The 13,048-nt window shown below is 35.7% G+C and overlaps 2 protein-coding genes across 3 annotated transcripts; both read left to right on the top strand.

Moving 5' to 3' along the window:
• Positions 1-1,090: 1,090 nt before the first annotated feature.
• RIN13 (RPM1 interacting protein 13) lies at positions 1,091-4,173 on the top strand. Of its 2 annotated transcripts, XM_089623923.1 has the most exons (4): positions 1,715-1,849; positions 1,939-2,028; positions 2,470-2,556; positions 2,640-4,173. In XM_089623923.1, exons 2-4 carry the CDS (start codon positions 1,987-1,989, stop codon positions 3,888-3,890), a joined length of 1,380 nt encoding a protein of 459 aa, XP_089480049.1. In that variant the 5' UTR covers positions 1,715-1,849; positions 1,939-1,986; the 3' UTR covers positions 3,891-4,173. The 2 variants fall into 2 exon arrangements, with proteins under 2 accessions (XP_089480048.1, XP_089480049.1); XM_089623922.1 differs by lacking the exon at positions 1,939-2,028 and having other exon boundaries at positions 1,091-1,849.
• Positions 4,174-5,652: 1,479 nt separating this feature from the next.
• On the top strand, positions 5,653-8,230 carry TPR2 (Tetratricopeptide repeat (TPR)-like superfamily protein). The gene is made up of 8 exons (XM_089621652.1): positions 5,653-5,858; positions 5,953-6,165; positions 6,385-6,576; positions 6,676-6,878; positions 6,990-7,068; positions 7,467-7,602; positions 7,728-7,814; positions 7,924-8,230. Exons 1-8 carry the CDS (start codon positions 5,754-5,756, stop codon positions 7,995-7,997), a joined length of 1,089 nt encoding a protein of 362 aa, XP_089477778.1. The 5' UTR covers positions 5,653-5,753; the 3' UTR covers positions 7,998-8,230.
• The last annotated feature ends 4,818 nt before the right edge of the window (positions 8,231-13,048 follow it).

Genomic DNA, 13,048 nt, shown 5'->3' with positions numbered 1-13,048 from the left:
TTGTGACATATGAGGATGTTGTTGTGGTGGTTGTTGTGGGACAAAAGGAAATATCGGTGCAAATTGGTCTAATTGGGTCATCTCTTCTTGAGTGAAATTGTAGCTCGGGGGTTGATATGAAAATCTTGGATCGGGAACGGGGGCTTCGATTAAATCGGTGTCTTCGAAATTTGGAATTTGAGAAAGGGCTAACCAATTTTGCGGATAGTTTCGAGAGGGCGGGTTTGGTTGTTGAACTTCTTGATTTTGAGCCTCTTCTTCATGTGTAGATGGTGATGGTGTGAGCGTGCGACTTGAGCTTCGACGAGAACCTCGACGAGATCTTCGGTGAGATGATGACTCGCCAGACATTTTGGTACATAAATTATATTTTAGAAACTATAATATATTAAACTATATAGAAAATTTAATTTAGAAACTATATTATATAAATTATATAGAGCTTGATGAGATTGTAGAGAGAATTGTAGAGAGAATTTGTTGGATGATGTTGTGAGAAATTGGATTGAAATGAGCTATATTTATAGAGAAAATGATGAAAGTGTAAAAAAATTAAAAAATTCGTGTATAAGCAGTAAAATAACGGCCATTTTTTTGTGACCATTGATGAAAAAACGGTAAGAAAATCAACGGCCGAGATTCAACTTCGCTTCAACGTTCAAATCCACCTTAGCCTCGCACGGATTCCGCGGAAGCCGACTTTCCGCGTAAACGGCTCCGCGGAAGCCGCCATTCCGTCTGCGCGGAAGCCGATAAGCCGCATTCCGTCTGACGCGCGGAAGGACGGACGGTCGCCACGTAGCCGTTTCCAACAAGCCAGGTTGAGGAATGGCTTACCAGTCATCAGGTTTAGGGCAAAACTAATCGCGTAAGGTTTGCCGCAGAAAGCACACGGTATTTTAGTTTTACTTATATTTATTTATTTTTATTTTTATTTTCCTTATTTCTTTATTTATTTTTCTTTTTATAGTTTACTTTTTATTTTACTTATTTATTTTCTTTTATAGAATATTCTGTCAAATCTTTCTTCTTCGAAGGTTCTGACGCACCGTCTCAGACTCACTCCTTTCTCTCTCCTCGTCCAAGTTTCCCCTTTCAAGCTATACTTTTTCCCCAAAAAGTCCCGATCATAAAAACCCTAAATTTATTTCCTTCCAGTTTTGGGAATTTCTTTTCCTTTTTCTTTTTCGTTCTTTGGTTCCTAAATTATTTTCCAAAGTATTAATTTTTCTTCGCAATCAATTATTTTATTGTCGGTGACGTTACAACCGTTGAAAATGAGTTTAAATCCCAAGCAAACACTACGTAGCTTCTTCTCGGTTCTGATAATAAAAAGAGATTATGGGATTTTTGCGGAGAGTAAAAAGACCCCCCTTTTTTTTCCTCAATAATATTTTTTACAAATTGGGTATTTATATTGCTTCGAAAATAATTTCTTAGGGTATTTATTTTTTGGTTGAAACCCTAGGCTGTGATTTTATTTGTCTAGTTTTAGTTTTTATATGGAGTTATGGATCCAGAGCCTATAGTGTTCGATATAAGTTCCGATGAAGAACCGTCGTACGGCCGTATGGACGACCCGAAAGGCGACGGCTTAACTTGGCTCGCAGAGATTCTCGGAGTCGCCGGCGACAGGGAAAATCCCTCCGACGATGATTCCGATGACGTCGTCGTTTTGCGCGAGGTCAAAGCTTGGGAAAAGTCAAAGTCTTCGAAACCCGCGGTGACAGACGAAGAGGACGACGACGATTGCGTCATTTTGGATGGCGATCCTGATAATCCTGTCGTTGAGGAATCGAACTCGAGAAGTGACTCCGATGAATTGCTCATCGTATCGGAGAAAGGTCAGGTAAGAATCATCAACATTTTTTTTTCCTTTCTTGAGATTGCCTTTAGTTGAAATTTCAACGTTGAATGTGGTTTTTGTTGGACGATAAGGATTCTGCTAATGGGTATTTCAAGTGGATCGTTGGGACTTGAATATGAATGAAATTTATGAGACCCACCGAGCAGAAACTGAACAGTGAGGTCTCTGCCCTGTTATTCTTTGGAGTTTTCTTGGCTGTAATGGTGTTGATTTCCTCGTTTAGGGTTTCGCATAAGCGAAAGCTTATCTCACTGGATTCGATACGAAACAATATAATTACTTCTCTGTCTTTCTTGATGGAAATGAAGCGTGATAAAAGTACCAAATTTTATGTGGTTCTTGGTTTGGTTCTAGTGGTAATTCCACACTATCTCGATAGTGAAAAAAAAGTACTAATCTTTATTGAGATACGAGTTTCGGATTCTTTATACACTTGTTTACTGTGAATGGTGGACTTCAAAACTATCAAACTATGTCGACGAATATATTATGTTAGAAAAGGCGTGATTGACGATCACCATATGAACTAGAGTGTGAAATTTCTTTGGGCAATCTATTGTGTACATGATTTATTCAATTATTTATTTTTTCGTTTTTTGCAGGTGGCGTGCAGAGATTACCCTCATTCTCGGCATCTCTGCGTCACATTTCCTTTCAGTTCCACACCGCACGAGAAACACTGTAACCTGGTAAAGTTATTTTCCCTTTCGAGAAACACTCATATATTATCCCGATCATCGATTTTCAAACTTTTGCTCGGCTTTCATCGCAGTGTCACTGTTACGTCTGCGACAAGCCCTCTCCGTGCTCGCTCTGGGTGAGCACTTCCTCGGTGATCGACCACTGCCACGCCACCGACAAAGAACAGACGTGGAAAGTGATGAGGAGAAACTTGAAATCGGGAAAAACCGCTCCTCCTCCGGTCTTGCTCTCGAAGCCGCCGACAACGATACCCATGGCTCTTCCTCTTCCGATGCCTCGGTTCAACCCGGTTCAATCTCTCACCGTTGCTCGGCTTTGTCCTAGTACTACTACGACTACTACCCCAAGGCCTTCGTCGATCGTCCACGGGTGTTCCTCCGCCGTTTTATCCGCACCGCCTATTCCGAACCAAATTATGAGATCGCAATTCGGGCCCGCTTTGCCCAATAACAGATTCCAACCTTCCATGGTGCTCCCGGGACAGCAAATCCGTAATAGTCATATCAGTACAATACGGAGAGGAAAACCCGGTCAGCCTTTTGGAAATTCGAGCTCTCGCTACATCCCACCGAACCCCACGATTTTCAAAAGGCCGGCGATTATTAGGGTCCCTCGGCCGGGAAGCCTCGTGGGGGTTTCCTTGCCGATGAATCAACCGGCGTTTGGTGAGCCAAATTTCCCGAGATTGGACGCGCCAGCGCCGCCGCCGCCGCCGATGAATAGCTCGTTCAGGCCGGATCCGGTGTTTGCAGCCGTAAGAGCTCCACTTCCCGGACAACAATTCGTGAGTCAACCCATCCCTCCGTTTAGTCAACACGTCACTGTCGCTCCGGCTAGTCAGAGTTTCTATGTGCCCGAGATACTGTACCCACACGCTATGAGCGAGACTTCGAATTCCAGTCAGAACCCGAGCCTCGAGGAAGTTCAGAGTCCGGGCGTGAGTTCCGGGAGCTCCGGTGGTTACAATCCGATCTGGGTGAACAACGCGGTGAATAGTGATATTAATAATAACGCCGGTCAGAGCAATATTCCGCAGCAACTACCTTTGGCTGATAATTGTCAACCTCAAGTCGTAGTAGCGCTAGAGCCATCGAATCAGTCCTTGTTGCCCAAGGATTCGACTTCCCATCTTGGCACCGGGAACGCGAATACCAGCGCCCAGAGCGAGCTTGAGAACTGGCTCCTCGAAACCCCGTCGGTTCCGCTATCCGATCCATTGGTTCCGGACGATTCACCAATATTGCAGTCGAACAATTTACACTTCCCCGAGTCGGCGTTTTTCGACCTTGCAACCCCATGGAGCGACCTGACCCGTGCTTAGGTACTACAACCAACCTCTCTCATTGCTACAAATGCATTTTTGGCTCGTTCTGAGCTTCTCTTGTAAATAATTGGAGCCGGGTTCGTGTTCGTTGAGGCTCTGATGTAGCTTTGAGTTCTGTAAAGTAATTTAGGCAGTCTTGTGTAGTTGCATTACATACTGACTTGGTTTTTAGAGGGGACATTATTACACAGAGGGGTGAGATTGAGACCCTTCTTTCCTCTTCTGCTCAGTTGATTCAAACATGTATTATCGCCATTATTAATTACTGTTTTTGAGGTCATTCCTTTTATTTTTATTTTTTTTTTGGGTTAGTCAAAATATTTCAAATCGTTTTGACAGATAGTGGTGAAGACTTTTACGTTGTACTTTGACTTTTGTGGACACAGACAGGCCAAAGAAATATGGTGTGAGAAATCGACATAAAATAAAATATCTTGATAATGGTATTTGTATATGAGTTGGTAATTCGGATACGATATCTTCATTGCTATATTTATCACTGAGATTAGCAAGTTGGTTGAAAATCAATATGATGAATCACTAAGATTGATTTTTTATTTTTCTTCCAACGTCGTTGGAGAGAGACTAGTGAAATCTCAAAAATATTCTCTCCTTGATAGGCAGTATGGGGAATACTTGAGGTGGTTTCTTTCAATATTTATGTTTTAAAAAGAAAAATTCATCGTCATCTTAAATGAAATTTTAAACTAAGAAAAATTCAGTGAAACTGTAGTAAAAGAAAATCAAATAAACCTCTAAAACAAGAAAACAACACGTAGAAACTTTATTCTCGAAATAAGGACGAGGAATGAGATATTCTCGAGAAAAAGAAAATTAGAATAAAGTAATTTGAAAAAAATTTACTAATTAATAATAAGTTGTCGGCTAATTTTAGTAGTGCAAATTTTAGTAGGGAAAAAAAAAACACTCGTAACAAAAGTCTCAATCTACACTATACTTTTCTTGAAATTCAATTTGTTCCATTCAGACTTTTCGGATTTTGAGACCACCTCGAACAAAGTGTTCTATTTTATTTTGAATAGTATTAGAATTGTAATTTTTCCCCAAAAAATTGCTAATGTTAAAAGAATATTTTCGCCTAAAACTAAAAACACAAAAACAAATATTTTATTATAGGGTAGTTTGGTTAAATATCTAATTTAAATTAATAGATTTGAAAAATAGTCAAAATTTGTTTAAAATTAGTGAAATAAAAAACAAAAAATTAGAAAAATAGACAACTTAAACGTTGAGAATTGCTAAATAACCAAGGTTTGGTAAATATTAGGTAAATAGTCATAAATGATGACGTAACTTAATATGACAGTGGTTATTTACTTAATATTTACGTGTGTGAATATATAAAATTTGATATTTACCTAATATTTATCAAACCTTGGTTATTTAGCAATTCCCAACATTTAAGTTATCTATTTTGCTAAATTACCCAATAAAAAATGTACAATAATTAACTTTTTTTTATTTAGAATAATCTGTCTTTGAGATTAAATTTTTTTAAAGTAATAAATTATTTATAATAATGGTAAAAAAATTTATCTCGATTGTGAAAGAGAAAAAAGTTACCACATGAAATTGACTATTTTACTAATTAAATAGTTTACTATTTTAATTTTTCCTTAATTTTTTTAAGGCAAAAAAATGATAATTTTATAATCCTGTTTCTTTCGCGTATATTTTTACCGAATTTCTCAAAATATATTACCAAAAGCACTAACACGAGTATTGGGAAGAAAAAAAAAAAGTAAAAAGAGGAATTCAACTGGAGAAGAAACAAACTTGCAAATACAAAGGAAACCCATCAAAAAGAAAAATAAGCGGAAGAAAGAAGAAGTAAAAGCTATGGCGCTATGGATGGAAAACCCCTCCGAGCCTCTCACTGACTCCGAGAAAGCCGACCTCGACGCCATAGCCGCTCTCAAACAGTCCTCTGCGTTCGAGTTCAAGGTTTCTTTACTCATCCATTCTCTACGATGTGTGTCGTGCGCTTTCGCTTCCATTTCTTTTGGTCTTTTTAAGTCTCTTCTTTTCTTACTCGAAGGAAAACGGAAATAAGTTTGTGAAAATGGGAAAGAAACATTACTCGGACGCCATTGATTGCTATACTCGAGCTATTGCACAGAAATCTCTCTCTGATACTGAGACCTCTGTTCTCTACTCCAACAGAGCTCATGTCAATATTCTTCTCGGGAACTATCGACGCGCTCTCACGGATTGCGAAGAAGCGATCAAGCTTTGCCCTAGCAATGTCAAGGTTAAACTGAGTTCGCTTGTTTTTTTTTTTTTTAATTTTTATTGATTCTAAGAAGAAGCAAAATATGATGAAAGGACAATACTAGCCTAAGAGCACTAGACCAGTCTCAGTGAGATAAGCAAAAAAAAAAAAAAACATTGCATAGGAATATAGCCATAGGGCTGATACTATTGTTAATCTTTATTCTGTGAAGAGGTCTAAAATTTTGATTGTGCTTAGGCGTTTTATCGAGCTGTGAAAGCGTGTATGTCGTTGAACTTGTTGTCTGAGGCAAAATTGAACTGTGAGAATGGACTCAAGCAAGATTCAAGCAATGAAGATTTGAAGAAGCTTTTGAGGCAGATTGATTCGTTGAAATTAGAACGAGAGCAACGAGAGGCTCGAGTTTCCAGTGCCGTTGAAGAGGCTAAGGTATTATTTTTTCTTTTTTTTTTTTACTTTTAATTCTATTACTCAGTTTGTGTGTGAGACTCTTGTAATCACCTTATGCCTTATCCTTTCAAATTTTAGAGAATTTTAGCGGCGATGGATTCGAGAGGCTACAAGATTGGGAAAGCAACATATCGTGAACTTGTTGGGTTGAAAAAGCCTGTTTTGGATAAGGACAATGTTCTTCACTGGCCTGTCGCTCTTCTCTACGCCGAAGTTATGTCGAGTGACTTCATCGAGGATTTCTGTGAGACAGACATGTTCTCTATACACCTTGACATGATATCCTACCAAGTATTTACTTTTGGTCAAAGTTTTAAGTCGTCCGGGTTTAATTTTGGTGAAACATCGATTCTATTTGTGCTCAGTTTGTGGTTTCCTTAGCTTTCAAACATGTTTTCAGAAAGTTCCCCTCCTTTGCCATGGGACACAGAAAGCAATTATGTGCGGGATTCTATAGAATTATACTACGAGGTAAACAAATGCTATTAACTTTTCGTAATAGAATCTCAGTCGTTCTACTGGTCTTAAGCATGTAAACTGATATTGTTGAAGAATGTGTACTATTAATAATATCAATTATTGTTTCAACTTTTAACTTCGGGACATCTTACTTTGAGTTACATATATAAAATCGAGAAACGTTAGTTTCGATGCTTCTTTGCAAGATTTTCGCTGTGGATTAAGATTGTGGTTAAAGAAATTTTCTCATAAATTCCTTGTAGTTATTTTTGTAAAAATAATTTCATGGGAAGCCCTTTCTAAGTCCTAGTAATCTGTCTAAACACTCTGTACTTGTTCTGGTATAAACTTTACTATAAATATTTTATCATTCATTTTTGTACATTAGTTTAATGTTGTTGCTTCAATAGGCTTCTTCAGGAACATGTCTATCAAAGAAAAACGTTATTCGCTATCTCCTCGAAGGTACCGCTGCTGCTCACGTGGAAGACATTGGCGATGATGATAGCGATGCGGTTCAAGTCTCGAATCACACTGTCTTAACTGGTACGTCTTATTCTTATTTCTTCCATTCTTGATCTCATTGGTTCCATCGATGTTCTCTGTTTCCTCCAAAATATCACTGTATCTTATATAGATTTTCTTTTCTTTACTTGCCCAATAACGCTCAGGCACTTCGAAATGGGTCAAAGTAAATGAAAAAAAAACTCTTCACAGCGTACTGAATGAACGTAACTTCATTATCCATGGAATCCCAGGTGTGTCCTTGATTACTTCATTGATTTTTTGTGCTTGTATTATGTTTAACATCACTCGGTTAAAAGAGTCATTCTTGATCAAATGTTCCATGCCTTGTCATTTGTGCAGTCTTTTATGCTGTTTCTATAAAGTCCGACTTCTATAAGACGTTCAAAGCTGGTTTATGGGCTCCTCCTTCATGAATTGATGACGAATTTTTTTACCCACCTTGCATTATTTGGTTGGTGCTTGAAGATGAGAAATGATATGAGTTATTTAATCTGCCAACATAAGGTTCGCGGTGCTGATTTATGGTTTCTTCTTTCTTGTCACTAGTGGTGCCAAAAGCTTCTAAACCCCTTGATTTATCCTGGTGTTAGACTTGTAGTTTTATTAGAGCCACTATTTATTTCGCTTAAAAGGTCAATTTTTATAATAGTTATTTTAATTTTTATAATTCCTCTTCTTGTGTAGAAAAAATAGCAAGAAAATTGGTTAATCACTAAGTTCAAGAACTAATAAAAAGATCTAATGTAATCGAGCTGAGCCAAGGCCAAGCTTTTGCAATCTCAAATTTCGACAAAGAATTCTTGATTTCACGAAATATTGTGTTTTTTTTTTTTGTTTTTTAAGCTTGTTAAAGTCATGCTTGAGCTATTTTAAGCTTAAGCTCTCAGGAGAGGTTATGTGATGTATCAACAATGTCTCTTGAATTTTTTTTTGAAGAAGAGGATCAAGTAGTTACGCTACAACAAACATGACAGTGGAAGTTGATGAAATCAAACAATATCAAACATTTCGGGTGCTAGCCAGTAGCCATTAAAAAAAGAGAAATTGCTCAATTTGCCACTAATTTCATAACATTTTTCCACTTTCCACCAAAAGACTAATTTTTCCCAAAATACCACCATCTATGTCAACAATGTTGACATCTATTTTTGTCATTCACTATGAGATGTCAACATTGTTGACATAGATGTCAACATTGTTGACATAGATGTCAACAATGTTGACATCTCGGTGGCGTTTTGGGAAAAATTAGTCTTTTCGTGGAAAGTGGTAAAATATTATGAAATTGGTGGCAAATAGGGCAATTTTTCTTAAAAAAATGAATGATAGATTTGTTAAAATTTGTGCCTGAATTTGACCTAGTCATAATTCAAATCAAATAAGCGAAAAGAAGAGATGTAGAATACATAGATTTACAGTGATTCACTCCCGTATTTCGCATTCACTTCATATTAGTACCCATATTTACGTAGTTAACACATATACACCTAACCGATGTTAAACTGGTAGTCCAAGCTTCAAAGAAAATGAAACAAACTAGCAATAAAAAACAAATTCCAATCTCTAACCACGTTCAAGAAACGACCACAAGATGATACTAGAATGGTGTGCGAGATTTTCCTTGGATGAAAAATGTTTTGATAAAGCAGCCAAAAAAAATTAAAATTAAGGCTTATGACAAGTAGTAGTTATCCTTCCCCGGTAAATCTCTCTCTTCACTCCACTTCATTTTTTTTTTGTTATTTAGCTGGGTTGCCCAGTGACTCTGATCTAAGTTCCCCTTTTCTAAACTTCTCATACTTCTGCAAATATAACAACTTTAGAATCTCAATCAACTAAAGAAGCCATGGACCAAATCATGTTGCAGTTCTAATACTTACTTTGTCGCTTTCGTCGTAATCCCAGCTATCTACCATAGAATCTCAAATGACATATTTGAGTGTTTTGTGACCGAATGTTATCACAAAATATATGGTTTTGTGACAGCATTATCACAACGTAAACATAGATGTGTACTGTCATTTATATATGTTAGAGTAAACAACACGGAAAACCCTAAATCTACGCCAAAATAACATATCAAACACAACACATAAATAACTTCATGCGCAAGCAATCTAGAACGATTGAGCGTCAAGAACAGAAAAGGGTAAAGACTCACGAGAACCCTCTTGCGATCCACCATCTTCAATGTTCAATTACACGGGAGTACACAAAACCGAGATCAAAAAAATATTTCCCAAAGCTTGATCACAATCCGATCAATGTTTGCATACAAATCTCTCAAGTGTTTCCCTGATGAACAAGATCCCAATCTTGTTCTTCACTCTATAGAAACTCTCTCTAGAAACTCTTAATTCTTTTATCTGTTTACAACTCTCGAATGAACACAATGATCAATTGTACATGTGTAGTGGTTTCAATTGAGATATAAAGTGAGATTTTGCTTTGAAATTGTTCTTTTTTCATTTTGATATCTCGCCCAAAATACTCGTGAGTTGTGATATTTCAACAATTCAAAAAATACATTTCCTAGTGAAGTTTAATGGGTTCTGGGAAAGAAAGATTAGACTTCATTGTGTGGCTTTGAAACTATATATATATATATATAGTGACGGAGCCGGTATAGGCCCAGCAGGGGTTTAAGCCCTCCCTCAAATTTTTTTTTTTGCACTTTTTGCTCATTTTTAAAAAAAATTACATTTTTTTCCCTTGAAAATTTATACTTTTGGCCCAATTTTTATAAATTTTTTACAATCAAGCCCCGCCGAATTTTTTTTCTTCAAATTAGCCCCCCCTGATGGGATTTTCTGGCTCCGTCACTATATATATATATATATATATATATATATATATATGTCAATATTCACTATATTCAATAGTTTAATAAAAGATTCAATGTAAAAAAATAAGAAGTGCGCTTGATGATACAAATAACATAATCTAACTCCAAAAGCAAATCCGAAAAAAAAAAAAAAAAACTCCAAAAGCAACGAAATCAATTAACTTAAATAAAAAAATAATTATACACAAGAATCGTGTAAAAATATTATAAAAGAATACGTGTCAGCAGATGAAATTTAACACATTTAACCTCATAAAAGAACAATTAACAGAATAGATATACGCGCCATATACATGCATACCCTATTATATATATATACAAGCAAAATATCCCGCGCGTTGCCGCGGATTGCTTCATATATTTTTATATTAATAAGTTAAGAGATATTAAAAATATTATTATTGTTTGTGGGCTTTTTTTATATTATTATCGCTAAGAAAAGCTCTTAGAACCATTTTGTGGCATTATAACTATCAAATTGAAAGATAATTTTTTTTTATATAAGTCCCTTAATATCAAAATCTATTTACATTACAATTTTGAAAATTTGAAGTAATTAGGCAAAATTTGGACAAATATGAAATGCAATAAAATCCTTCACAATAATCTCAATTATAAAAATAATTTTAAAGCCCATTTAAAAAATCCCAGAAGCCCAGCCCAACAGTCTTTTCTCTAACTCAATTCTTGATGTTATATTTGTTTAACAATATGCTAATACTCTGATTCTTTTAATTTTTTTTTTTTTTTTTTTGCGTTTGTCAATCAAGAGTTTTGTAAAGGACCAAACACATAAATGTCGGATATTAGGGTTAAGAAAAAGAGTCTCTCTCAAGTTTCGAATTTGGGAAGAAGGGAATTCAAAGCAATTCCAACTTACCGGTTTGTCTTCGTAATACTCTCTCACTATATATCTAATTTACCTTATTTTGTTCTGAATTTGAAAATACAAATTCGAGCTAAATTGCTGCATTAGTAATTTGACATTTAGAGAGGTTGTTCTTCAATAGCTGGATTTATGGTCCCAAGTATTTTCACATATTTCTTTAATTACCAAGTCATTGTAGGGGTTGCTTCAATTGGAAGATTATATGAATTTTCAGGGTTCCTTATTTTTTTAGACGATTTTATTTTATTTTGTCTCTGAATTTTCTCAATTCGAGAGTTTGATTATATGGAAGCATATGGAAGTGTTATTCAAAAAGCTCAGAATTCTCGAGATCTCAATCAATTTGGAAGCTATGTTCCTGCTATGATTTCGTATTGATATGATTGATGTGTGGTAAAAGAAAAGGCATTCTTTGGCGAAATGGGTTAGTTGAACTGCAAGCGCTTTTCAGGTATTGGGATTTCTTAGTCATACATCCGCATTTATATTTTACGAATTCGGTATCATTAACAGATGCTTTATTTTTTGTATTTGCCTGGTGATAGAAATATGTTAAGCATTGCTCAATATATTGTAATTCATAGCTCTTTATTTTACGTGAAAGCTTGCTGAAAATATGACAGATATGTTGATTTGTTTTTTTAGCTATTGAATAATTGAGTATCATCTTATATGTTGAGCATTTGAGTTTTCTTCAAAGAGAAAATCAGGCTTGTACATGAAAGCTTGCTGAAAACATTATGTTGGCAGATATGTTGATTTGTTTTTTTAGCTATTGAATATTTGAGTATCATCTTATATGTTGAATATTTGAGTTTTCTTCAAAGAGAAAATCAGGCTTGTACATGAAAGCTTAAAGAGAAAATCTTTTGGCTATTGAATATTTGTTTTCTTCAAAGAGAATATCGGGCATGTACATGAAAACGTGCTGAAAACATTTATGTTGGCAGATATGTTGATTTGTTTTTTTAGCTATTGAATATTTGAGTATCAGGCAGAGAGAATCACACTTCAAAGAGAATCAGGCAAGATTTGTTATGGTTAATTTTGTAGGCAATGAACTGAGGTTTTTTTTTTTCTAAGGGTCTGATTTTTGCTTTGTTTTCTGTATAGATTTGAGCAAGGTTTGGTAGCTATATATATAGACTAAAATGACTGACGTCAAAATTCCAGAATTTTCAGGATAAGAAGTAGAGTCCAAAAATCCAGAAATTTCAGGATAAGAATCCAAGACATTCTGTCATCTGCGACATGTGCGACATTTATCTAGAAGTCTCCAGACAATTTTTTTTTATTTTTTATTTTTTTATCTAATAGCTTGAGTGGCAATTTTGTAATATCACTAATGGCAAGTTATGTAATTATAAGAATTTTAAGGGGCAAATTCGTCACTTCACTTTTAGGTGTAACAGTAAAATTAGTCTATATGAACAGTAAAAATGCGTTTCTCTTTATATATACATAATAATATATTGTAAAAGTCGACTCCAAGTGAAACAAGGAGAGATCATATCGACTAATATAAAAAGTTATATAGGTCATCATATCGCCTATAAAATACCATCTAATACTCCAGAATGTCAGCCTATATCATTTAATTTAATTTATCAACCTCACAACAGAAACAATCTGCCGAACAAAGAAAACAAGAAGTCGACTATGGCGTCTGCGAAGCTTCAACCGCAAAAGAAGGCCTCAGAATATTCTCGTGGCTTTGACTCAGCTATGCA

The sequence above is a fragment of the Urtica dioica genome, chromosome 8 (assembly GCF_054948205.1).
Source record: "Urtica dioica subsp. dioica isolate 48M chromosome 8, U.dioica_male_clone48M_v1_H2, whole genome shotgun sequence".
In the NCBI taxonomy this organism is placed as follows: domain Eukaryota; kingdom Viridiplantae; phylum Streptophyta; class Magnoliopsida; order Rosales; family Urticaceae; genus Urtica; species Urtica dioica.
Note: the sequence above shows the minus strand (reverse complement) of the source record. Positions and strands in the feature narration are given on the sequence as shown.